Source organism: Poeciliopsis prolifica, unplaced genomic scaffold (assembly GCF_027474105.1).
Source record: "Poeciliopsis prolifica strain line A6 unplaced genomic scaffold, Auburn_PproV2 SCAFFOLD013, whole genome shotgun sequence".
NCBI lineage: Eukaryota > Metazoa > Chordata > Actinopteri > Cyprinodontiformes > Poeciliidae > Poeciliopsis > Poeciliopsis prolifica.
In genome coordinates, this window is record NW_026562388.1 from 8,793,045 (window position 1) to 8,820,912 (window position 27,868).

A 27,868-nucleotide genomic window follows, 5' to 3' on the forward strand; every position below is an offset into this window, starting at 1 on the left:
AAATGTTAAATCCGATATTATAATCTGTTAGTGTTTGAGTCTCTTTTTTATGGAATACATTTTTGCTCTTCAGTAATTTTTTGGATGGAAATTATTTGCTTTTACTTCAGGAAAAATGAGTAGTGCTACTCTTGTGAGCAAGTTTTGGATGTTCTACCCACCTCTGTTGTTTATGTTCTGCAGCAAAAGTTATATTAACTGTACTGTTCAGTCAGAACAGTTAATATAAAGCCTTAATTTATTAATTAGCCAACTTTCACAGGAATTTTTTGTTTTTGTTACTTTTAGGGGTGTCAGAGTAAAAGAGGTTGACTATGTATATGTGCCACATTTCTCAGGATTTTATTTCCAAACGTTTCTTTCCACCTCCCATTTACGCACTACTTTGAGTTGGTCAGCCACATAAAAATTGCAATGAAATAGAAGTATGTGTTTGTCTTGTGACGCTATGTAAAAAAGCTGTGGGGATATTAATACTTTTGCAGGACAGATGTACTAGATGCCATTGCTGTGTTACAACATGTAGTTCTCAAAAGCTGCCACTAGGAGTCGCGCGTCTCACTCCAAATTCCCCATTGAGGTTATGCGCCATATTGCCAGTCTCCTCCATCTCACCAAACATCGAGCATGCACCGGTTATAGAGGAGATATATTTAAATATTTACACTGAGCTGCGAGCCGAAACGCAACACCATGGAGGCCGTCAAAGCCTTTAACAACGAGGTTTGTGTGGAACCAGTGGAAAAAAATCCCGAACAGTTCGCGTATCTGTTGTCTTACTCTGATTTTCAGAAGCTAGTTAGCTAACGTTAGCAAGGGAGTAGTAAAGAGCGAGAGGAGGGTTGAATCACAGAAGGCCTCACACTATCATTATCTTCTCTGTTATTCATATGTAATACACCGTCATGTGCGCAAACGTGAACAGGATATTGATCTTACGCTACACCCCATTTGGGTGAAAATCTCTTAATATTAATTAGGGGAAGGCAGATGCTAAACGCTATTAACTAGCTGGATGCTAGCGAAACAACGCAAGTTACGTGATAACTTGTTGTGTTAACTAATATTAAAGACGATAAAATACTTCTTCACTAACTGTTATGTAAATTTGACATTGTATTTTGTTTATGTTTGCCTTTATTAAGAATTCTGCCCTAAATGAATTGTATTACACGTCCAAATGTTTTCTAAATAATACGTTTAGCTATAATATGGCTCATTGCTAAAGTAAGCTCTACTGTATAGACACAGTCGTCCGTTTTCTGTCCATTCTCCAGAAGCTACAGACAATGTATTATTTTTCTCTGCATTAATTTTGTGATAAGGCTAATTTGTTGATTAATCTGCAGAAGAGTGCTTGGTCACGTTTGCTTAATGGCAAAATATGACGTTTTTTCTTTTTGTGACATTGTGTTTCAGCTGTACACATTGACTGAGTACAAGCCACCCATCTCTAAGGCCAAGATGACTCAGATCACCAAGTCAGGAATCAAGGCCATAAAAGTAAGTATATTAATGGATGAGACAGGTAACTAATGAATAAAGCAAACTTCACTGAAGCAAATTGTTGTCCACTTATTAAATCCTACCCTTTGTGTTTGCTAAGCAATCAACTTACATAGATCCAAAATTAATTATAAATTGAAAGTGATCTCTAATTTCAAGATTTAATTCTTTGAGTCTCATTTATTTTAGGGAATATTCTCTGTTCAACTAGAAATAATAAAGGATTTCTTAAAAGTCCAGCTTCCAAGTATTGAAATAAAAGATAAACTATGTGTACTGTTATAGTTCATTAGAACTATAACAGAACCAGTTTGTGTCTTAGTATTTTTACACATGTGTTGTATTTAGTTGTCAAATCCTATGGTGGCTCACAGAAAGAGCTGCTTTCTATGTCGACTCATAATTATCATCAATTTCGTAAAGGACTTCTTGGATGCAATATTTAGTAGATCATCATTTTCCCCTGGGATCTTTTAAGGTGTAAGAACATATATTGACTTCTATACCTGATAGAGAGTTTGGTAACTGAGATACTATGCTCACATCAATTGGAGAGGACATCTATTAAACCTTTAAAACATATTAATGAAAATACCAGCAGAAATATTGCAGCTGTATGGTTTACTGATATGAAGTCTGTGCTTATATAAATTCAGCTTGACAGGGCTGTTTGGGTAAGTTTCTGCAAGCACTCATAGCTTCAGCTGTAGTTTAGTTTTAGGCCTGTTTTGTAGAGGTTTAAAAGAGTTTTAAAATATTTGTTCATTTTAGATTAAACTCACTAAGAAAAGCAAAACTTGTATCTCACTTCAGGACTTGTTTTATAGAACTTCTTTTGGATGTAGAAAAGTTCAGTCTAGCATTGACCTGCCACAGCTTTTTAGAGTTGGAGTTATAGCCAATTAATAGTTCTTTGCCTGCTCAAAGGCAGTAAAATAGCTCTTCAGCCAGGAGCCGAATTAGAAGCTGCAAAATTTATATTAGGCTCAGTGTTGTCTTATTTACTCGTGTAACTCCTACTGAGTTTGGAAGCATAACTTAATGGTATTCACTTATGATAAAATTGCTATGCAACTTGCACACATAAGATGTACAGGTTGTGAACATAATGATGTAATAGTAATTGCTAAAATGTACCTGGCCAGAGATGGCTACTACGCTTTTTTATTTTTGGAGATACTTGTGTGTTCCGGTCATGCAACCCTGAAATTATTACACAATATTTCATCTGTGAAATCAATTAGCCTGCCTAATTTTTTTTTAGAGATCTCTTATTGTGGTGAAAATATGATCTTACTTTTCATATGAAGTTTATGCAACAATTGCCATCTTTGTCTCTTGTATTTTTGTGGGATATTTTAAACTATTGCTTTTTGTCAATAGTTTTCTGTATATTGTCTTCAACACTGATGTGATCAATATTATTTTTCTTGGTTTACTCGTTTTTAGTGGTTGGCTTAGGATTCTTTTGGGATGAATGTTAACTGGCATTTTTGGGGGAAAGTATATTTTGTGCCAATAAAATCAAACTTGCACATACAGGACTGTGAAAAGTAATGGACACCCTTACAGATTCTTTCTGTTTTTGTCATTTTAGGTCATTCACTACATAATACCAACCAATGATAACTTGTAGCATTACAAAAATCAGTTTTCAATACATGGTTTCTTTTATCGCATGTTAATAAAATAAATTATGTATAGAAATAATAGTTACCTAAGCCAACTTGTTTCTATGTGAACAGGTTGGTAAATCAGGATATTCCTGTCACTTAATTTATTTGGAAAGCTCTTTATTCTACTTCCCAGTCTGAGCCCTGATTCCTGCAATAGCCATAGTTTCAATAATAGCTTAAATAAAATCTGCCTGATAATATGAAGTAAGCTAAAAGGACTCAAAAAGCAGCAGGTCATGTGATCTATAGAATCTACAAAAATTTGGATGAGAACAAGTTGTTGGCATCTGTGAATCAGACAGGGGAATATGTCTTGATTTTTAAATACTTGCACGACTTTATAAATCCAGGGTTTTTGTGTGTGTGTTTTGGTACCTTCTAAAATTTTATTCCTTATGTTATGTCTAAGATGAATCTAAGCAAATGTAGCAATAATGCAATTAAATTTTTTTTCTGGTTTTTATCCTATGTTTTTAAAACAAGAAAAGCGGGCTTCCGAAGGGGAAAAACATTGTCTACTGATATGAAGAATTTTATTAGATAGTTTTATAAAATGTAAAACATGGGTTTGCAATGGAGCCTGTTTCAGTAAAAATCACATCCTTTCAGAATTTTAAGCAACAGATTATGAAAATTATAATGTTATCCTGATTGCAGAATGTAAATCTCAGACTAGTATTTGTGTTTGCATGTGTCCTAGAAAGTGAGTGTTAGTGTGAAACATTTTCTAAATAATCTGAGTGGTTTGCTCTTTCTTGCTGTACTTGGTATGACATGTCCAGGGAGAAGAGGAATGTTTTCACACATGTTTCTAAAGAGCCAGCAGACTAATGAATAGAACATTAATACAGGCAGTTTCACTTAACTAACTGCATTGGTTTCATGTTTGGGCTATCCTTGTGCTCATTTGTGTTAAGGAAAAAAACCTTCTGGCTCAGCCAGTAACTTAATACATGGAACAACAGCTAAGCACAGTAAAACTCAGCCTGTCAGCAGCATTCTAAAGGCAGGACTGAATTCACCGGCATGCAGGAGAGTCTGAATTTACCAGAAAGTTCAGAACATCCTGACTTTTTAAAGCAGAGTTCAAAGTAAATATTTGACTTGCTGAAGTAAGATCAAATACTTTTATCAACTTGCTAATTTAAGTCATCATGCAGCTCAATAAGTTGTTACCTACCTATATTTGTTATTTTGCACATTAAGTTCTCGTCTTGAGCTGAAACTGGGAACTCTTTCGGAAAGTAGATCTGTGGTTTCGATCTTTTTAAAATTCATTTTTGAATCATCATTTGTCTTTAATTCGTATAAAGTTTTCTTTTGGTAGTTTGTCTCTGTGGCTGGTTTCCTGGATGCTGGTCCAGTCTGTAGGCTATTGCAGAAGAAGACTGATCAGAAGTTCCGACCCATGAGCTTATTCAATCTTAATATTAGCATTAACTGCTGAACTCATTAGACATTTGTTTGTTTAGTTAAGTGCAGTGTTTTTTTCATTAATAAAATCTTGGAGATGCACCAATCAGTCTTTTCTTAGTTGATATCAATTTCTATACAGATTATACAACTCCACCCTCTGGTCGATGGATTGATGCATCTCTATAAAAACGTGAACAAATGGTTCTTGTGGTTTGTTCTACATTTATTCATTTACAAACTAATTATTATTTCAGGACACCAGCCATCAACTAATCCTTATTTTCTTTTCAACCTATAATAGCACTTTTGCCACGAGCTGATCTGTTGTTTTTGGTGTTCCTTTGCTCTGTGATGCCTGTGAATAACTCCTGTTTCCCCTTCCCTCAGCAGCTCTCCCAGCTCCCCCAAAGCACTGAAAGTGAAGCAGGAGGATGGGGTGGAGAGAGTTACAAAGAGATAAGAGAGTCCCTAACCAGCTTAGGTAGGAGTATGGGTTGTTATACAAGGAGGATGATAGAAGTTTAAAATCACTTGATCTTAATTTGCTCCCACACACCAGGGGAGGCAGAGTTTGTGCTGCCGTGCGTCGGTGGATGTTGAGCTAATAATTGTTTGAAGCTCAATACGATATCTTGGATGCTGTCTTCAGTAACTGTATGGAGGCAGCGGTTGTTTTGGTGTGATTAATTCACACCAAAACATTGTGCGTTTTTGTTGTAAGGTCATATTGATTGTGTTTGGAGCAATCATTTGCTTGTGTTAAGGCTGCTTTACGATGTCAGATTTCTGACTTTTAGGTTAATGGACATGCAGGTTGTATAGTTTAGTAAACATTAAACACAGTTTCCTGGCAGGTGCTGCATTTATTCACTGGGTGTGACAGATCATTATATTGAGAATATTATTAAAGTTTCTGTGTTGCAGTAAATATTAGGATTGCATTTTATTGTATACATTGGTGGATGATTATCATATGCAGTGAGAATCATACTCTTACTCTGCCATGAATCTGATGGAGTGTAGTTGTTTTTGGTGTGTATTGAAATACAACTTCTTAGAAGAAACGGAAAGGGAGAGGCTTTTTTGTCTTTTGAACTCTGGAACTGGTGTCGAAGTTGAGCTCAGCTCAGTATCTTTTGGATTTTTGTCTCATTTGTTGATTGCTTTTTGAACAGCGGAAATTGATCTTTAAATAATCGATCAAGTGCTACAAAGAGATTACCATCTGCTGCCTTTTTATTTTTAATTACGGTGTATGCTTCAAATTATTCTTAATTTTTTGTTGCTGCATTTGGCATTTCGTACATTAACAGGTTTAGATACATTTTTGAATCAGTGAAACATTACATCTGATGATTATGGCTTCCAAGCTAATGAAAAACTAATCGCAGAAAATTACAGCATTACATCGGAGAATTAAAAAAATTAATTTTACTGCTGAAACTCCTGTTATGGAACATATTCAAAAGTTTGGAGGAGATGTTCACAAGACATGTATTGTGGCTGGAGTAAAGATCACACATAAATGTTGAGATGTATGCCTCTGTTGCAGTCCTTATCTTAAAGCAGGGGTACCCAAAGTCGGTCCTCAAGGGCCGGCATCCTATATTTTTTAGTTCTTTCCCTGGTTTAACGCATCTGGATCCAATGATGGCTCATTAAAAGGCCTGAAAAGAACATTGACATGCTGAAAAGGTTGCTAATACCACCAGAGAGAACTAAAACAAACAGGATGCTGGTCCTAGGAAACAGGACTGGACTGTTTCTCAAAATCCTTTTTGCATATAAAAATAAAGTTTGTATTTTATTTGGAAATCAAGGGACCAAAACCTGAAGTAACAGAGGAGAGAGACTAACTACAAGTTACTTTCACTACAGTATGATGGTTCCACAACCATGTCATGTGCTGGTGTTGGTCCTCCTTGTTTTTATCAAGTTCATAGTCAATGCAGTCACCTACCAGGACCTTCTAAATGATCACTGACCATGTTTATTAAGATGCTCATTTCAATTTTAAGCAGAATTTGTCACTCACTGCCACTGGCAAAAGTAGCAATGCCTAGTTTAATCGCCATTCCCAAAGTTTCTCCCAGAAAACTTGCTAAGCCTGGTGGTCTGGGCACTGAGGCGGTCCACTGGAGGTCCACCTTCCGTTTGTATTAAAGATGTCAAGTAGACAGGAAATGTAAAATATTACTGTGTAGTTATATGTTACGGGAAAACATCTCCAGTGAAGTCCTACCTAAATCCACAACTAGTCTTATAAACAACTAATCAAAAAATACAATTAAAATGAATATCCATTTTAATTGGATATTCATTACGGTTTAAAACCAAACCGTTTTAAAACGGTTTGGTTTTAAAACTTACCTTGATGTAGTCAGTGGCTCCATCAGGCCCCCAGACCTTCAGGGGCACTTAAGTCTTAATATTTTTAAATAGATTGCAGCTAACGCACAGAGGTGCCAGCTGTGATTGGTCCGCTCTCTGGCTTTAAATGCATAAACTAAAAATCTTTTCCAAATAAATCTGCTCTGTGAAAGGCTCAGAACAGAGACACTTCCAATCCGGATCAAAGATTTATCCAAAAAAAAAAAAAAAAAATGAATAAGTGACTTTTTTTCTTCCCAATTATTAATTTTTCTAACACGCTTAGCCTGGCAGGCTGCCAGTCTTGTACACTGAGGGAAGCCCTCCGTTTCTAAGCTTGTGATTGGTTAGTTGTTTGGGCTGAACTAAACTTCCTATAAATCCTATGGAAAGGAAGAAAACAGAGCAGATGCAGATAGGATAACAATTTTTTGTTTTTTTTTTCATTTTCTGTGTTGTGAAATTATATTTCACGTTTTCTCGTGTTTTCATTTATTGATGTTTTTTTCAAGTAGCTCGCCACAGGAAACTAATGTTGCAGTTATACATAAAATGAAAGTCATGCTCTTCAAAAGACACTGGATAAGAGAGATGGATTATTTTGCTAAAGCTGCACAATTATCAGGAAAACATCCAGTTGTAATGCAGTCGCCGAATACTGACATAGTGATATTAATTACACTCAACTCATGTGTCTTTTCTTTATTTTCTTCATCACAGTTTTTCCTCCATTCTCTGAGCTTTATCATTTCACCCATTGAAAAGATACATCAATCTAGAATTTGAAGGCAGTAAAAGTTTGCCCATCTATTTTATTTTATTTCAATATATGGGATTTGAAACCTATTCGCTTTCCAAATCCAGTATAGAAGCTATTCTTAAAGAGATTTTTTACACATTTATATTGAGATTGCTAGTGTGCTTTAATATATACTGCAGCTCTAATTGTTTTTAATTCTGTAGGATTAAAATCTATATTTTAATCCTACAGTGCTGATTTGATGGTTATTTTCCACATAGCTGTACAGCTATGTGGGAAATTCAATTTTTGAATTGAATTTTTCTCCACAGAGATCTTCTGTACAGTAGATGACAACTTCAGTTTTGATAAAAACAAACAACTTCAGATAATAAAAAGAACAGGGTTTATATCCGTCAGCTTAAAACTGTATTATTAAGCTTTGCTGTTTAAAGGGCATTAAAAAGTATATTATATATTTGTTTGCATAAAATATTTGGATAGATATAGATTATATGTGATGACAAGCATGTGCTGAAGTACAGGATGTAGTTTGATTAATCTAATTTTGCTCTGAATATAAATCATTACAAAACTCAGGGGTATTTCTTAGAGAAAATATCAAATATAGGGAAGAATATTAGATCTTATCTAACAAAGTTACTGTCTGATAAATATCAATGATTAAAATGTGTCATATAGCAATCACTTCAACTGCTTGAAGCATTTTTACACCATTTAATATTTTGATCAGTTTAGCATTTCTTGAAAAATGTGCTTGACATGAAATATTGTTGGTAATGGACCAACTTTTCAATGTAACAGATCACTTCTAGGTAAATAACTGCTCTATCCATAGTGACTGCTGTGTGACGTTTTATTTAATGTCTCAGAAAATGTTCATATTACATTTTGAAGGTGGGACAGATCAAATATGTCAGGAATCTGCCATATTTGGTCTCCGTCTGAGTTGACTTCATTTGTCATTCCTATTTTCCAAACTGAGCTTATTAAAGGGTTAGTCAGCTGCAGGCGTGATACCAGCTGCTCACAACCTCTCAACAGCTCTTCTTTTAAGAGAATTATGATAAAATATTCTGAAGTTGCACCTGAATGGCAGGGATCTTCAGAACATAAGTAACTGCAGCATTCACTCAGTTTTCTTTATCAAAAGACAGTAAAAAAATGCAGCAACTTCTATTGCTGTTACCTCAAATGCATTTTGCTGACTTTGTGTTGCTTTTCTTTACCTGGCAACAGTTCAGAAATGACCCACTTTACCTTGAATATTTTTTATATGGACTGAAACTCATAAATGTGATTTGTCAACTGTAAAAGACAAGCTGGCTCGAGAGACCAGACGTCCTCCTCTATAGTTCTTTTTGTGAAATTTACACAAACAGCATCAGCAAAACAAGTTGAAAATTTATTACATTCTCCACATCTCCCATGTTGATGTATAAAAGCACAAAAAATAGGATAAGCAATAAGCGGTGAAGTTCATGGTTACTCTCTTTATGTACGGTTTATTTGTGAATGCGCCAATCTCCAAGTAACTTAGTGCAGACCACAGAAGTCATCAGCTGATGTCTTTTGTGGTCTCTTGTCCTTCATTTAATGACTCTGTGTATTAATATACTCAGTTGTTTAGGCTTCTGCACAGCAAAAGGAACCCTTTTCTTTTTTTATGATACTCATTTCTGCTAAATCTCTTTAAACAGGACATTTGATGTTAGAGCTACAATATATTGGAACTAAATAGCCATTGTGAAATCAATGTGTGCAATATTCATTTTGCAAAGGACTATTTGGACTGCAAACATTGTTGGCCAATATATTAAATTTGTCATAAACTTGCATTTTACATGCTAATGTAATGATTAGCTAATTGGACAGAGTCTAGTAGCAGCAGATGTTGATGCTGAACACAAATGACATTGCCCAAAGTGCTACAGGTCACTGAGTTTAGGAAGCACATATGAGAAAGAGCTAAACGAAGAAAATATATATTGTAAAGGATATTGCTATTGCTCTAGTTAGAATGTACTTTCAATACAAAACAGCGAGGCGTTTATTTTCACAAATTTAAAACAAAATCCCTTCTTAACAAGAGTTGGTTCAAAACCAACCAAGTCTTGAACCAGCCTTGTTTGGAAAACACACACTACAATAGCCATTTTGCTCTACATACTTTTATTCTGTATTTATACAGAATAAAAATTTATACTGTAGGAAAACAGGTGTGTTGATTTTTAAACTGCAAAGACATGAAATATTTTAAATGAGGGCACTGTTGCATTGTTTTGCAACATAATATGTATGAGTGTCTTATATTAACAGTTCCAGACTCAGTACTCAAATGTATTGATGATACCTAGGAATTTGAATATTTAGAAAATCACAGGTAATAATTTGCATTATTCAGTCAGAAGATAAAGCGCTAAGATGAATACTTGTACAGTTTACTAGTATAACAGGGCACATGGTAAAAATTGCATAGTGTAGCAGTTACTGAAAGATAATGAGATATATAAAAGTCTGAATAAAGGAACTATATTTTCCAGGTTACAACGTGATAAGATTTGTTTTTAGAAATTCAATCCCACTTTATGTGTTTTACATTATTATTACATACCGCAGAACATAAAATGTGAGTGGTATCACAAAATTAAACAGCTGTACTTAGATAGCATTTAGCACTATAAAGGAAAGCTGTTGGCTATTTTGAGCTGACAAATCTTACACTGTCATAGAAACTCTTTTTTTTTTTAGAATCCTTTTTAATTTTCTTTTAACTAAGCGGGTCACGACCTAAAAAGAAAAAATGAAAACTTATTACTACTCTATAAAAGAGGATTGATATTTGATATCAATTTTTTCTATTAAATGGGAAAAAAGATATTAGAGGTATTAGTAGTATTTTTTTCTTCTCCCCATACTGCTCTAAATTAATTTCTAAAAGGATCTCTGGAAAAGTTTAACAGTTTTAACTTCTTAGGAATTTCTTCTACAAAATCATTCTTTTAGCAGCTTGATAAATCTAAGATGAAATGTAACACAGTTCATAAGGAGTAAATCTATTATATTAACCAAAATAAACTTGTTGAAACTGAAGATCAAGTTTTTCTGCCCTATACTGATTTCTAGATTTTGTTGGTCTGCCCTGTTGATTACAGTTTTGGCTCACTACAGGTTCTTAGATGAAGTCAGGAAATAATAATTCATTCTGTTGGTTCTGTGTTTAATTCATTAAGGGTAGGTATGATTAGTTATAGGTAAGAAAAAAGTAATTTTGTTTATTTTACTTGCTGGTCACTGATTAAAGCTGTCTCAGGGAAAATTTTCTCTGATTCTGATCTCTGACTTTCTTACTGATGCATTTCTAATGTGTCCACCTATCAGTACTGACAGAAAAAGGAGACAGTTGATAGACTATCACCACAGTGTAACTGAGACTGGGGCACCTTTGCACACACTGTTGGGTCTAAGCATTGATATAAAATGTGACACAATATGTGTGATTAGGAGGAGCAATGATGCAGAATAAAAGTCCTGCAGTATTTTATTAGTTTGATCTTTACAGTAAGAGTTGGCTTTTGAAGATGGATCAGTCCTTATGTGGTATTTACTGTGAGAGAACAGCTGTGGTGACTTGTTATGCAGCTGTGCAAAGTTATGTAACATGAGTAGATTAAAATGGCACAGCAGGCATTGACATGAAAATATATGAGTATCTACCAAATAGAAAATGTTACGATGTGTTAATAGCAGACTATGATTTTTTTGTTTCTGCTATATTCGATTTTATTTGGAGAGTGTCAGACAACTTCTCTTTTTGTTTCTACCGATATTTAAATAGCTCATATCTTCCTCTCAGTCAAACTTGTATCTCTATGTCCTCTATGAAACTATGAAGTAGCCATAGTTTGATGAGTGAAGTTTTACTTCTGTTCTTGAGTTTCTTTAGATTGGTGCATATGTTGCTTCTTTGAATCTTTTAGCCTACTTTATGTTGTTAACATGGTTCTATTTAGGATTTCTTTATTCTATTGGTCAGAAATCAGGTCCAGGCACAGCTAGTGAAATTGAACTAAGCTTAATTTTAGTCAGCTCATGATTTAACAATGGCAATTGATGGACTAATAAACTTATAAATAATAGTTATTTTGAGTCTTTGCTGATTTGTTGTATGTATTACTATGAAAAGCCTGAACAAGTTTTACAAACCTGAGTGTTTCTGAGCTCAATGTTGAAAACCCAACAATATGATGGATATTATTATAATTTCCTGAGGGAGTCTTCCCAAGGGATCAATAAAGTCAAGTCTGATGGAGTTTTTTTAGACAAAACTCCTGTCAACTGTTCGCCTCTTACAGGATGTTGAAAATGTAACAAAAACACATGCTATTATATCAAACTCCAGAAATTATTTTGGAATTGTTTTCCTGAAATGGTATTTCAGAGCTCTTGAGTTAGTAGAACAGTACTAATAAGTCTTACTTTATTCTTTTAACATTTTCTGTGTTAACTTTCTAGTCATTTCTTCCCTTAGTGGCTGAAAATATTTAGTTTTTTATTTAAAAAATTAAACCTCCAGCTTTAACATTGGAGGAAATGCCACTTTTATTTAGGTTGAGCTTTTTGTTCTGATATTTACTGGAAATTTATTGAACAAGATACCAATAGAAGAGAAATCCTCTATTGCAAATTATGGTGCATGAATATAACTTTTGTAACTTAAGATTCTGCACTAATTTTAGGGCCTCTAAAGATTCCTGAAGTCTTTTATTTAATTGTCTGAATTTAATATCTTAAAAAGTAGTTTTATCCTTCCCTAACCCTGACCAAACTGCAATGCGCCTAATTATGACCAGCAAAAGAAAAGAAAAATAAGACCACAAATAATAGGATGCATTAACACAGATGATGTTCTCCATGCTTGCATTGCAGCAGTTGCAGGACAGATCTCTTTCTCTCCAAGTTATTCTGTTGCATAAGCTCAGCCCAAACCTGGAGTCCAACTTCAGACAAGATCTAAAAAGTGTTGCACCAAAGATGGATTTAAAAATAAATAAAAACAGACACAAATATTTCTTATTGTCCATTTAATAGCTGGATTAATTAACACAATGAAGCTGTTCAGTTCTATTGTGTTAGTGGTTCTTGTCATGGTGCGAATGTATTGAACTCCAAAACAGTGACAGAACGTATGATTCTCTTTTAATCATGCTAAGATTAAGTGTTTCAGCACGGACATTGTTGCCAGGAGCATAGACATAGACTATTTTTTGCTACTAAAAATAGAGCATCAGACAGACAGAGCTCACCATACTGATGCACTCATTGATTTAGTTAAGTGGTAAATTTCCATCAATTTCTGGTTTAAAGAAAGGACTGTCCTTCTTTTTCTCTATATTGTCTCTTGTAATTTAACTTTTGAATATTGGCTGCCACATGGTTTGATTTTTACTATGCATTTTTTCTTTGTGTTTGTCACAGATTAAATACTATAGTAAAAAAAAAAATCTGCAGAAATTTGTAATCGTCTTTCAGACTACATTTTAAAGTATTCCTACTGAATTCCAATAATGTCTCAAGAAAAGTTCACTCCAATTAATATAACCAGCCTGTTAATTAAAGCCTGTTTCATCACTGGAAACTGCATTTATGGAAGTATGCAATAAATGCAGAGAATTTACATCATGCATTGTAATTGTTTTAAATAGATCATTATAGTTTATTAAATTTAACCCACTTCCAACTTACAGAAAACCTACCAGTAATTAGTTTTTCTGGACCTCTGAACCAACCAATGAAATTTGGTTTTGAATCTCTCCCTTTACCCATTCTAGTCTAGTCTGTCTAACAGACAGACAGTTGGGAGCTGTTGTTAAAAACATGAATGAAATTAAAAAGAATATTAGAAAAAATATTAAAACCTGCAACCATTGTTTTTTTTTTTTTTTTTTTTTTTTGCATACACATTGTTACATACTTCCAGATACCGCTCACTGTGGGGAAGCATTTTGGTGCTGCATCAAAAGATGGGGAAAAATATTTTGGAAGAAAGGTTGCATTCAGTGGTTTAATAACTAATAGGGTGTTTCAGATTCTTGGTAGGCCTTTAATTTAATTATTTAATTATTACAATATCTTAAACTCACCCAAGGTTCTATACTTGGTCTTTAATTTGTATGTCTATTTCTATAACCACTGAGAGAACCATTTTTCTAGGTTTTAATATTTTTAAAATGAGCTGCAGGTGATTTGTAGATTTGTTTTTACAGTTTTAGATTTTATTCAATAACAGAGATGAAGCCAGACAGTAAACCAGCCTGTCTGATGGAATGTGATTCTGCATTTTTCTTTTGGCCTGATATGTGTTAAGGCAATGTAAATACAAAATATTTACTTCCAACTCTTTCTTCATGGGCAAATTTATTTTTAAGAAAGCTTGGCTTGAAAAGAAATATTTTATTCAAATTCTAAGAAAAAAAAAAACAGTGTTGCAGGTTGTTATAAAGGACATGTTAAAGTGTCAAAGAAAGCTTTGAAGTTAGGTAACTTATGTGAAAAAGCACACACAAGTGCTTAAAAACAAGTTGTGTCTGATGTCTAACTTATAAAGTCAGGACAATTATTTATTTATTGAATAATTCTTTGCAATTTATAGAGATCTTTAATTTGAATCATAATTATCGTAGATAGGTGTTGGTTCTAAATTTTCTGAAATGTGGCAAAATCCTGTAGTTTGCTTTTTTAGTATTTGGCCACTTTCAAATATTACTTGGCTACTCCATTTTGTTGAGTTTTGAAAATCAAAGTTCAATTTGGTGACAAAACTCTTGTGATTATTTAAGAAATGCTGATTCAGACAGGAAGATGATATGTTAACAATAACACAGAAATGTGAGCTGATTTAGGAGGATTGATCAATGACAGGCTTTCAAATTGCATATTTACATCCTAACAACAGATCTGTTTTATGACTAGTAAAGAAAGGAATGGCATTAAAGTAGTTTTAATAAAAATAAATAATTATGTTTTATAGTAACAGAATAGTTATTTTTTTATGAAGAAATATAAAGTAAAATAGAATGACGTCAAATTTTAGTGGATGTAAGATTTTGCTTTTGTTGTTGGTTAAAGACTGTGAGTCACTTTTCACTCAAGTGCTAGGCTAGCCTGTTTGTTTTGGTTGTATTTAACCAGAATGTACTGCGTTGTAGTCTGCTTACTGCTTTTGGAACGGTCTCTAGCCTGCTTGGGTTTCACACATGCATTCAAACCACACTAGAGTTCAATTGTGCTTTCACACCTTCCCAAACAAACTGGACTTTCTAGACAAACAAATTAGAGTTTGATAAAAGCAAACTAAACTGAGCTGGTGTGAGTGCACTCTTAGTCTAATTAAGGGTGAAGTACTGCAATCCTTTTGAATCATTTGCTCAACCTGTTTTTAAAATTGTCACAAATTGATAGTCATGCAGGTATTTGATAATTGTCTTTAACAAAAATAAAAAACAGTGAGATATCCCATGAAAATAAGCATCAAATGCCAGTTTTTTGTTGATATTTGACACCCAGGGAAGGATAATTAATTTTATGTTTGTGTGTTTAATGAAAAAGGTAAGGGTGATAAGACTTATGCAAAGTCTCACTTTTAGCAATTGGTTTAGTAATTTTTGTCTGAACAGAAGGAGTACACGGATGTAGAAAGCTAAAAAGATTTTTTTTTACTGGTTGTTGTGGCGTTTCAAAATCATTTAACATTAAGATTTAGGTAAAAATGTCTTACATTTTGAAAACGTGAGTTTACTGGAAATTTTAATCATCCAATTTACTTCAGTTCTTCAGTTTCACTATGGCTCCATCTACAGGCTGAAAGCAGGATTTGCAATTGGAATCTCTGCCAGCTGACATTAATCATCAGTATTAAGATGATACATGGAGTAAAAGTTTTGAATATACACTTCAGTGACATCATTAAGTGTAAAATGGAGAAATCAAGAGTGGTAGATATCACTGGCACCCATAATGTGATGCAACATTCATGGTAACTCCATGTCACTGTCACAGTTAGTATAATGGCTGAAGCTGGGACTAAGCTTCCTGTTAGTGATTGTGTTTCTGTTGGAATTGAGATTTGGAAGAAACCTGCTTTCACTGACTATTACTTAAATATTCAACGTGTATAGACGTGTTCTGATGTGAACTCATCAGGTTTAATTGACTTAAGTTTAATAATTTTTCAATCTTTACGATAGTTGCTGCAGTGAATATGACGGTCTTTAAAATTAAAAATAAAAATTCATGGTTGATGTGAAAAAATTTTACAGGCATGTGGATGAACGATTCTTGAACCCCTTTTAAATAAATTGCCTGATTTATGTAATTACACAAACAAAATAGTATGTCAAAGAAGATGCCACAAGTAGTTGATTCATATTAACCATAAACTTCACATAAACCTCATTAAATTAATAAAAAAAAAAATATTAAACACATCTGTGTATTTAATTACAGGTAAAAATATCCCTTTGCTGTTCTTTAATTATGAATATTCTCTCATTGAGGTCTTCTTCTCTTTCTGGTTTCCCCATCCGTGGCAAAGAAAAGCATCCCCCATAGCATGATTCTGCCAGTACCATGTTTTGACAGTGTTTTCAGTGTGATGTACAGTGTTTGTTTCTGCTGCTCTTGCCATTTTGCATGCTGGGCAGAAAGTTACATTTTAGTCTCACTTGGCCAGCATAGCTACCACATGTTCCACATGTGTGCTTTCTGCCTGGTTTGCAACAAACTCTAAGCTGGATTTCTTATGGTTTTCTTTCTACACCAGATTTATCTTTGCAGTTCTTCTGTAAGGGCCAGATTTTTGAACTGCATGGATGTCCTGTCAAAACATTCCCCCATCTAAGCGGTGGATCTCTATAGCTCTAAAGTTTAGTCTCTTGTCAGCCAGCTTTTTCTTTTTATGTATATTATGGCTTTCTTTGATTAATGCTCTCTATATCTGACACTTCAGTTTAGGGGAATGGCCATTTATTTATATTTTTGAGATCATGTAGTTTGTTTTTCATTTTCAGATGATAGACTGAACCTTTCTCTGTGAAATGCTCAATGCTTGGAATGTTTCATATGTTTTTGTAATTCATGACTTTGAATGTTAATCATAATCTAAAATGGTCTTGGATTGTGATGTTTTTTCTTGTTTTACAAATTGCAGCGTAATTTTTTTTAAATTTTTTGTGCGTATCGTATTATCTAACAGAGCAGAACAGAACCAATGTTCATCACACGGTGATATAAACTGTTTTCTGTTATGTTATCTTTTTATAGAATTTGTCCCAAAAAGACACAAGCTCATTTCACAACCCACAAAGAATTGGGTTTAACTTTTTGATCTGCTTTGCTTTTTATAAATGATATTCTTTCACAGTGGAGCTGTACTTCTCTTTAAAATATATTGTCATTCCAATGACCAATATTCTCCAGTTTAGAGAGTGCTGGTAGCTCTTTGAGAGAATGAGAAATCTATGGATTTGCCTCAACTGAGGTATTATGGACAATAATTAGCAATGATGATGCTAGTGCATTAATTTTTTGCATCAAAAAAAAATCATGTCAAACCTTGTTTGACACGACTGGTCATGACAAAGACTGTGGCTCAAACCCAGAAGGTTTCAGTGAAATAAATTATCAGTTACGTTGACTTCATTGTAGTTCATGTTCTACACATTTTTTCCTAAATAAAATGTAGTTTATTTTTTGTTCGTTTCTCAAATTTTCATCAGGCTGAGCTTCTGCATCCCCCTCCGGCCTTAGGTAGCTGTGGCTGTGAATACAACCGTTAAATTTCTTGAAAATATTTTCTTTTTTTTTTCAGTTCTACAAGCATGTCGTCCAGAGTGTAGAGAAGTTCATTCAGAAGGTAAGTTAAATTAGGATTTGTCTGTTATACTTGCAAAGGTAGACATCTTTGTAAAGATTTCCTTTGTATTTTGGCTAATTTATGAAGTAACTTTGGATGGAATAATTCAAAATTATGTTTTTTCTTTTTTAGTAAACAGCAGTTGCATTTTATTAGGATTTTGAAACAGGGGCCACATTTTCCTTTTAATCTTACCCATCTGCCGAAAGTGTGTAGAACATTTATGTTTTCTTCTTATTTGTAATTAGTGTTTTTAAATTGGCCTCAGTCTGTGTTCCTGAATTATCAGCTGACAGAGAATTTATAGAAATCTCTATTTCAATTGTCAATTTGTGTTTTTCTCACAGTGCAAGCCAGAATACAAAGTCCCTGGGCTGTATGTCATCGACTCCATAGTCAGACAATCCCGCCACCAGTTTGGGACAGAGAAGGATGTTTTTGCTCCACGGTTCAGCAAGAACATCATCACAACGTTCCAACACCTTTATCGCTGCCCTCCAGATGACAAGGTCAGAAGATTTTTAATTGTTTTCTGGTTGTTTAGCTTTGTTGCCCTTCCATTTCTCTAATTTGTAGTGATGTGAGTAGACTTCATGTTACATGTTAAATTGGAATTAAATATACATGTTTTTGTTGTTTATTTAATTCTAATTTAATTGGTCTATTTTAATTTTAAAATGGAACAAACCCTCAAGGACAGAAAGTATAATTCTGTTTTGTTTGAGGTGAAGCTTTACTCACTGTACTGTTATGTTGCTATCATCTGCCTTTTTTTTCCCCAGAGTAAGATAGTGCGAGTCCTGAATCTGTGGCAGAAGAATGCTGTCTTCAAGAGCGACATCATCCAGCCTCTGTTGGACATGGCTGCAGGGATTCCCCCTCCCAGTACGACACCTGTCCTGCCCAGCAGCGCTGCACCGATCAATAACACTACACCTGGTAAGTAAAACCACATGCAGGTAGCGTAAAAACATACATCAGATAACTTCTGACAGCAGTGTTTACCCTTCTCTGTCTATTCAGGCACCCCAGCTACGCCCGCCACTCCTGCAAATATAGTCCAAGGTCTGCCAGACTGGGCCTCCCAGATCACAAACACAGATACTGTTGCTGCTGTTGCACAAATCCTGCAGAGTCCCCAGGGACAACAGGTGAGTAGATATAGACTACTTGTTTCAACTGTAAATTGCTTTTTGTCCGTAAAAGTCTGCCGTATGACTCAAGTGTATCTCTGCTATGGATAAATGTGGGAAAACAAATTAGAATACAGAGAAATATTTGTGTTTCCAGATTTGATTTCTTAAAAGTCTAAAAGTTTTCCATTCATTTCTTTGTGTTTGCCTACCAAAATCCATCCGTCCAGTTTTCAGAGTCCATATTTAAAGCTAGACTATTGTAGGAATATCAACCATGAATTCATAAATAACTTTGGTATTTGTGCTTTTAAAATAGCACAGAAAGGTCAGAAAAATATAGAAGTTGATTATATTTCATTCTTTCCTCTCTTTCTTTAATGATAAAAGATATATCTTTTTTAAAGTAAAAGACGGCATAGAAGAAAGTGACATGTAACGGCATTATGCTCAAATGTATATAGATTTGCATTTTACAAGTTGCAGTTAATGCAATGTGTCATGTTCTGTGCTTTATGCCATAGCTTCAGCAACTAGTCCAGAGTCTGCAGATGCAGCAGCAGAAGCCCCAGCCTTCCCTGCTGCAGGCCTTGGATGCTGGCCTGGTGGTCCAATTACAAGCTCTGACAGCTCAGCTCACTGCTGCCGCTACAGCCAACAGCCTCAACCCCCTGGAGCAAAGGGTCTCCTCTTTTAATAAGGTAAAGCTGCAGTCAGCAATTACTGCTGTCTCCTTTTGAGTGTGCCAAGTGTTGCTAATGCGATTACTGGATTTTGTTACAGAAACTGTTGGGTCCTTTTGACTTTGGAAACGATTCAGAACGCAGTGAGGAATCTAAAAAGGACTCCTCATCTTCTCAGCTGTAAGTTCAGAGTGCTTTCTTCTTTTGATTTTCATTCAGTTGCATGTTAGGTCTATGTATTAAATGAAGTTGCTGATCATTTCCAGGCCCATGGTGTCTGAACCTATTAACAGCTCACTTTTTCATCAACTGGCTGAGCAACTCCAACAACAAAATCTGGAGCAGTTTCAGAAGCAGTTGCTAGAGCACCAGCAGAAGGTAAATCACAGTCAGAGACCACTAACCTCAAGAAGGGGATGAAAGTTGTTTGATTTGAAATATTTGTGACAGAAAAAAAAATTGAAGAGATAAAAATACTTTTTCACATCAGTGTTTATAAACTAAAGTTTACTGAAATAAATATATCAATATCGTTCTATTTTGAGGTGCAAAATGGTTCATTTCTGTTCACTATTTTCTTAGAAAGTTGTGTGAAACTAATGCTGTTTCTTCCTCCAGGCCATGAACATGGAAGGGCAGGATTCCATCTTTGGGCAGGAAAACTCGGTGGCAACTGCTCAGAGCAGCACTCAGCCTCAGCTTCCTGAGCCAGAGAATAAAATGGATGACTCCATAGACAACCAACAGCAGGTATTTGGTTTAACAGAAACCTTAACTATTGAGTTATGGCTAACTATGCTTGCTATTTTAATCGTAAAAAAACTTGCTGATTTTCCAAGGACATGGATCTAGATGAGGGCCCCGAGGGAATGGAGGAGATCTTTGAAGCAGAGGAGAAGAAGACCTTAAGCACACGTTCTCGGACACGCTCAAGGTCACGCTCTAGGTAAGCCAGTTTTTTAGTCTGCCTGCTGTGCGTTTGCTTTTTTTTCTTGTTCAAAGGATAGCACAATGGTCTGCACCCTGTGACTCTTGAGTCGCATTTGGTCCCTTGAGTGAGATGGGACCACAATGTCTTGTATTGAAATATCAGTGATTTTATGAAAAACTGGCAAAAATATATACAATGAAATCTGGAACTTTGAAATAAAGGTACTGTAGAAGCCCTACATGCAATTTCAGTCAACTTTCCTGGATAGTGACACTAATGGTACACAGAATGATTTGTAGGTTTTAAACTGCATCCTGGTTCTTTCATAGTCTTGCAATTCATAAATATGAACAATTTCATTCAAGAAAAGGCTTCCATTCTCATTTTGTATGCGTTTCATTTAAAAAAAAAAAAAAATTAAAATTGGAAATAAACTAATATTTTGTCAAGCATTAACCAAATTTTATATGGTAGGTGTTTCCAACAGTTAATGAGTAGTGTAAGTTCTGCTCCAGGATCATTTTCAAGTACTTTTTGTTTCGCCTTGCCCTAGATCTCCTAAACGTAGAAGATCCAGGTCCCGCTCCGGTTCACGGAAACGTAAACATCGCAAGCGATCACGCTCCCGCTCCAGAGATCGCAAGAGGAAGTCATCACGTTCTTACTCCAGTGAAAGACGAGCACGAGAACGAGAAAAGGAACGGCAGAAGAAAGGATTACCACCCATACGGTCCAAGACTCTTAGTGGTAAATATGAGCAACTTTGGATTGGTGGTGAACTCTATAATTGTATTTCTTACCTTATGTTGTTGTTTTTCACTTTGTTTCTGCGTAGTGTGTAGCACTACACTGTGGGTGGGCCAGGTGGATAAGAAGGCCACTCAGCAAGACCTCACCAATCTGTTCGAAGAGTTTGGCCAGATTGAGTCCATCAACGTAAGTAGATGCCCTGGATGCCCCTCTAATGTAATTGTCAGTCGGTTCTCTCATGTCTAAAATTTGTCCAGTAAAGTTGTTTTTAGCTTGAACACATTTATTATTTTTCCCACAAGTCACACAAGTCTGTCAGTATTCTGTGGTGTGTTTATTTGTTCAGATTTTTACTTCATGTCCTATACCCTGGATATATAAGTTCTTTTGTGTATTTTAATGATATTTTATCTGATCATAAAATAAAATATAATTTTATTTTGATTTCTTGAGAAATGCATATTCTTTCATTTGGTTTGTTGTAGACAAATTCTTCTGTCTGAAGAATTTAGAGATTACTTTACAATTCGATAGTACTACAAATTCACATTCTTATTTTTTCATTAAACAATTAAGTCAGGTTTCCTAAGGTATTTTTTTGTAATTTATGTAAATCTTAAGCATGAACCATGAGGATCTTTTACAAGTGCAAAGCAATGCATGTGACATAATGTCTGTCTGCAGATGATCCCACCCAGAGGCTGCGCCTACATATGTATGGTTCACAGACAGGATGCGTACCGCGCCCTTCAGAAGCTCAGCACTGGTTCCTTTAAAATCGGCTCCAAGATCATCAAGGTTCCCTTTTCCTTTATAATTTGATTTGTTTTAAGCTCAATCCTTTTATGTTTTCATCTAATTTAATCTCACTGTTGACCTCTCGTGGTGACAGCATACCTTCATATAGGTGCATCCTTTCATGCTGGAAGAAAATTGTTTGCAAAAAGGTTAGTTTGACCTTTTTGCGTCCTTGTCTTTCAGATTGCTTGGGCTCTGAACAAAGGTGTAAAGCAAGAGTACAAGCAGTTTTGGGATGCAGACCTTGGTGTCACCTACATCCCATGGGAGAAGGTCAAATTGGATGACTTGGACGGCTTTGCTGAAGGAGGGATTATTGATCAAGAAACTGTCAACGATGGTAAAAACATCTTGTTTAATTGATCCGGAAACCTGATTTGATTCACTTGCAGTTCTTGTTCAAGTGGAAGTAGTAGCAAGTCACAGCCAGCCTGACAGAAAATATCTGGAATTTTATTAAACTAGGAAGTTTGTTTTATACCCTGGTCCACCTGTAAAACTACTGCAATAATCACCTGAAGTTTCTTTAAAAAGTGTCTTTCATTACAGATATAATGTCTTCTAAAACACATTAAATACTTGAATTTGAATCTTTAATTACTTTGTTTTTGTCTGTGACTGTAGAGTGGGAAACAACCAAGACTTTGGAACCAGCCAAGGAAATTGCAAGCCAAGCGGTTAGCACTGAGGCCACAGTGGTATCTAATACCCAAACTGAGTCTTACAACCAGCAGGTCACTATGATGCCTGTACAGGTGAGAGCAGCTTTGACTACAAAGCCAATATAGCGTCATTATACAGGAGTGGAAACTGAATGTTAAAATTTGCAGTGCCTTCCAGCAGCATCCCGAACCCCTCTTTTTTTTTTTCTCATTTCACCTATTCAAATATTTGCAAAAACAAACTTTTGTGTATTTTAATTATATTTCATCTGATCATCTGACCAAAATCCTTCTTGCCTTAAAATTAGAAATCTGAAAAGTGTGTTATTCATTCAGCCTCATTTCACCTGAATGAATAAAATCCAAATAAACCAGTTAAAATTTCTCCTGATAACTAACTAAAGTAGTAAATCAATCTGGGTGGAAAAGTCCTCTCTGAAGACCTCAGAGGTTTGTTGGAGTGCCTGAAGATCAAGGAACACAGCAGACAAATCAGAAATAAGGCTATGGAAAAGTTTAAAACAAGTGTAGCTCACAAAACAATGTCTTAAGTGTTTGAAGTGTATCATAGATGAAAACCATCTGAAAATGGACATGTTTGAACAATAGCAAGCTTTTGACAATTTGTCTTTCCACCTAAATTTACTAAGCTGGACAGAGAAGAGGACTACTTCTCTGTCCAGCTTAACTATTCTGCTCCATAAATTTCACAGTTATGGAAGAAATACAAGAAGAAAACCTCTGATTATTAAGTGGCATTGGATGTCCTATTTAAAGTTTTCTACAAGCCACAAAGAATACAGCAAATATGCAGAAAATGTTTCTCTAGTTATGAAAAAAAGATGTCACTTTTTGTCCTTACAAAGCAGGAAATAGGGGAAATCTAACACTATATAAAAACACAGAATCCTCAGCATGAAATGTAAATCTTGATAAAATATATTAAAGTTTGTAGTTGTAATGTGAGAAATTTCTGAGTATGAATGCTCAAACTTGTCCAGTTTATTTATTTTTTTTTTTTTTTTTGCGTGTGTGTATGTCAAAATAAATAATCTGAAATGTAGCTCTTCTGTTAATTAATAATTTTCATCTAAACTTAAATTTAGCTGCCAGTGGCCCAAGCAGTTCCTGGAGCCATGGGTTTGGTGCCTCCTACGTTTCCTGTCACAATGGGCATACCTCCACCTGGCTATGGACCGCCGCCACCATTTTTGAGACCAGGGTTCAACGCCTCTCAGCCTCCACCAGGTAATCAACACAAATTTATGATTAAAATCTGACTTCCAAAAATCTATGAGCTTGCACAAAATTTTTTTCTCTTCCTTGTTCTAGGGTTTATGCAGGCACCACATACAGCAGGAATAGCCTCTGTTACCACATGTGAGTTGTTTTCCTTACATTTCTTAGCCATTCATAATGTTTTATAATGTTTTTTTCACATTTTGAAATGTTTTTTCTTATGTCTTTTTTTTACCTTTTGTAGCTCTCGTGCAGCCTTCCGTGGCCTCTAACCAAGATGCTGTGATGCCTCCAACCAGCACCATTCCTAGTAGCTTCCTGCCATCGGGCATCCCAGGAGCTGGTGTTTTTAACCCAGTGGGAGTCCAAACTCAGCAGGGCAACAACGATAAAATTCCACCATCTACAGAGGGCATGGATGCTGCTGCAGAGCTCACACTACAAGGTGAGGTAGTTTTGTAGTTGTTGATCTAGAAACGTCTGTTTGCAATTTTTCTATTCTATACTAGAGATGTGCCGATCAGAGAGTCTATTTTTATTGCCTTTGATTGAAAGATTAAATGCTGAAAGTTTTGATTTAATTAAATGCATCAGACCATCCAATCAGGAAAATGCATCATCTAACAACACATACTTTGGTACATGCTTTTGTATTAAAAGCAACTTAAGTGTTGATTTAATAGCTGAGGAAAAGAAAATGCAAGGTCACGCCTGAAAGTAAACCAGAAAAAGGCAGGAAAAGTCTGATCAGTTCATCTGAAGATTTAGTATTTGACTCTGAAGACTTAACATTTCTGTCTATAACTTGTTTTTGTTTGCAGGCATGCAGAATGCAGTCCGCAGTGGAATGGGTCTCCTTGGAATGCACCCCTCGGCTTCACTACCCCATCCACTACATCAGACGGGTCTGAGTGCTCCACGAATGCCCGGCTTGTTGCCGCTTGACGTACGACCCAACCTCCTTCAACCCGGGGCAGCTGCCCGTTTCCCCCTCCTCATGCAGCAGGGACCCCCTCAACAAGCATCCGGCCTCCTTGACAATTCCCTTCATGCCCGTCCCAGGGCTCCTTTCCCTCAGATGGATCCATTCAACAGAGCCCCCAACCTCTCCAACGAAAATGTCTCTAAAATGGAAGATGAGTCCTCTGGAGCGGATGAGGGCAAAGATCAAGATTACCGCTTCCCACCGATGGAAAAGCCCAGCACAGGCCTCCTGCCGACCCCTCCGCCAGAGCATAGGGAACCACTTGCAGGTGGCGGGGGAGTTCCAGGAGGAGGAAGACCTCCATTGCTTCAGACCCCTGGAACTCAGCCACCGAGGTCCAGCTTAGTGGGGCGTCTGCAGGCTCTGGCAGGATTCACTCCTGATAGCCGCTGGAACCAAGGCAAAGGGGACTTTGATGAGCGAGACGGCATGCGAGGAGGACCGCAGCCCCCAGGTGGTCCAAAAGGTTTTCAGGATGAGCGGCCTCCACCCGGTCCAAACTTCCCCAACCGCTTTGATAACCGACCTGGCGTTACAGGGGGACCAACAGGTGTAAATGCTGGGCCTGTTGGGGGGCCACAGCCCTGGAACAGAGGAGGTGGACCCACACCTCCCTTCAACAGTGAACATCATAAAGATCTAGATGATCGAAGACGTCCATGGGAGAGGCAAAGAGACCGAGATGAACGAGAGTTTGACTTTAGGAGAGACGTGAACGGTAATCGGCATCACCGCGAGAGAGAACGGGAACGAGAGCGCGACAGAGACCGGGACAGAGACCGAGGTCGAGACCGCCCCAGGGAGTCTGACCGTGACAGAGACCATGAGAAGGAGAAAGAGCGTGGAGGCTGGACGCCTATCCTTCCACTACCAACACCGCTTCTTCCCACTCCTCCCATTAATCCCAACATGGCACTTAATCAAGGGAAACTTCTTGCTCCTCTTAAGTTAAACCCCCAAGTCCCATCAGTTTTCCAGTCTCATGGTCAGGCCAAACCTTCGCTCCTGAGTCAGCCGCCCCCTCAGCTTCAGATTAGGTCTTCACCCACATCACTGAACCCCCTACCTGTTTCTGACACAAAGGAGGAAACCCAAGTTCCTGCTGCAACACCTGAGGCGAAGTCCCCCCCATTTGCTGGGTCACCCCACCGCTCTTCTGATGGCCAGATTCCGAGCACATCAACCGAACCCCTCTCTCAGTCTGAGCCATCCCACCCAGACACCTCTCCACAAATGAAATCACCACCTCAGGCCATTGCCCAAGCAACCCCAGAGACCACCGCCTCCCCAGACGGCGAGAGGCCACGCCATGACTCACCTCTAGGCTTCTCTCATGCCAACAACCCCCAACAAGATGGCCATCACACTGCAGAGAAGCAGGAGGAGCCACAGGAGGATGAGAAAGGGGCACTAGAGCGAGCCCCCATTCCTGAACCCCTGTGGCTTAACGGACCGGGTCAGCACAGTGTCAGTATGGCCGAGCTCACACCAGAGTCCTCTCCTGAGCCTGAGTCCACTTCGAGCCCCGCCTGTCATTCTTTGCAGCTTCAAAGCGAACCAGAGCTGCGGCAGGAGAAAATGTCGTCTCCTAAGGACCTAAACAATGAACAGAGTGAGCCCCAGGAGGACGCTCCCAGTCAGCCAGTGGTAGACACTGTCACAGACACTGAGGGGACATAATCATCACTCAGTAGGTAAAAGATCATTTTGTAAAGTTGTCTCTTCTTCTCTGTACTCATGTCAGAAAACTACTACCACAGCACGGGACATGACGAATATTGACTCATACCAGTTGTTGTCTGATAAGCAACGACAAAAGATTTTATCCCTGACAAATACCGGTGTACTTAATATAGATGGCTTATCAGGTGATTTATTGATAGATTTTGTTTGTATTTCATTTCCTTATTCCTTTTTTTTTTCAGTTGTAAAACCACATCACCCTTTTTAACTAATATAAGCTTGGTAAGTTTTATTCAATTGCCTGCCAAATGTTTCACTTGTATATTGGGAAATTTAGCTTTGACCTTCCTATGGAAGACAGTGGGAAATCCCGGTTGTTCAACAATGGATTGACTGCAGAATATGAGATACTTGAAAACAGCAGCTGCTCGCCCAATCTGTCTCCTCCACTGTTAAACGGATGCTGCAAAGTTTTAAAACAAATGCTCTTATGTTGTTTTATGAAGATTACTGTGTCTTAGCAAAAGAATTTGACTTCAAAAAATCGAAACGCTTTTATTTGAGGAAAATAATGATTTTTACTTTGAATTTTAAAAATCTGTTTTACTTCCTAAATTTGAGAACGGTCTGTAATTTGTTTCAAATAATTCATTGACATCAGATAAAGCACGCAGTAGTGTGGAGAAAAAAAGCAAATAAACAGGGCAATATTCTGATGTGGGGGTGCATATTGTTCTAGTTTGAAATAAACCTGCTCTTTCTGTCTAAAACACATGCTTTAGCACTGTTTTCTGACCCAGGTCCAGTGGAAAAATAAGACTGCTCTGCTTTTCAGACTCATACACACCGTACGGTGTGACTTCAGTCGATTTGATGATCTCAAGTTGCTGCTATACCATCCAACCACAGTACACTTTGTTGGATGCAACCGTGGAACTTTTAGATTTTAGTTTCTGATTATCTCAGCCTGTATGTTTACCTAAGCTTTAGCTGGGTGACTGTTGATGATGGCTTTGTGCCTTTTTGAATGGATTTGTAGTTCACAATGCTACCCAACGCCTCTGTGTGACATACACCAGACTGTGTGCAACTCGGTTTCAGAGGGCTCTCTGAAAAGAACTCCACCAGCACAGAACTGACTTACCTGTCGATTGAATGGTAGCTGCACAGCTTGTACAGCACTCACCTGTGCATGCAGGCCTCCTGTAGCCATGTTTTTAACCCTCTTTTCTCTCTTCATTTCATACTTGTAGTGGTTTTCTGTTGACACATAATACCGGAAATCTATAGTCTGCTGTTCCTCTTAAACCAAATGTCTACTACAGGAGTTGTGATGTTAAATAAAAGTTGAAGGTGTATCAGA

The 27,868-nt window shown here is 36.7% G+C and overlaps 1 protein-coding gene across 1 annotated transcript; it reads left to right on the forward strand.

The window, feature by feature from the left end:
* Positions 1-610: 610 nt before the first annotated feature.
* On the forward strand, positions 611-27,868 carry scaf8 (SR-related CTD-associated factor 8). Its single transcript, XM_055038169.1, has 20 exons — positions 611-723; positions 1,420-1,503; positions 17,597-17,641; positions 17,989-18,150; positions 18,424-18,580; positions 18,665-18,792; positions 19,299-19,475; positions 19,558-19,637; positions 19,724-19,835; positions 20,076-20,207; positions 20,297-20,403; positions 20,942-21,135; positions 21,224-21,324; positions 21,823-21,936; positions 22,120-22,276; positions 22,561-22,691; positions 23,705-23,846; positions 23,931-23,978; positions 24,082-24,282; positions 24,659-27,868. The coding sequence occupies exons 1-20, from the start codon at positions 694-696 to the stop codon at positions 26,500-26,502; spliced, it is 4,146 nt and encodes a 1,381-aa protein (XP_054894144.1). The 5' UTR covers positions 611-693; the 3' UTR covers positions 26,503-27,868.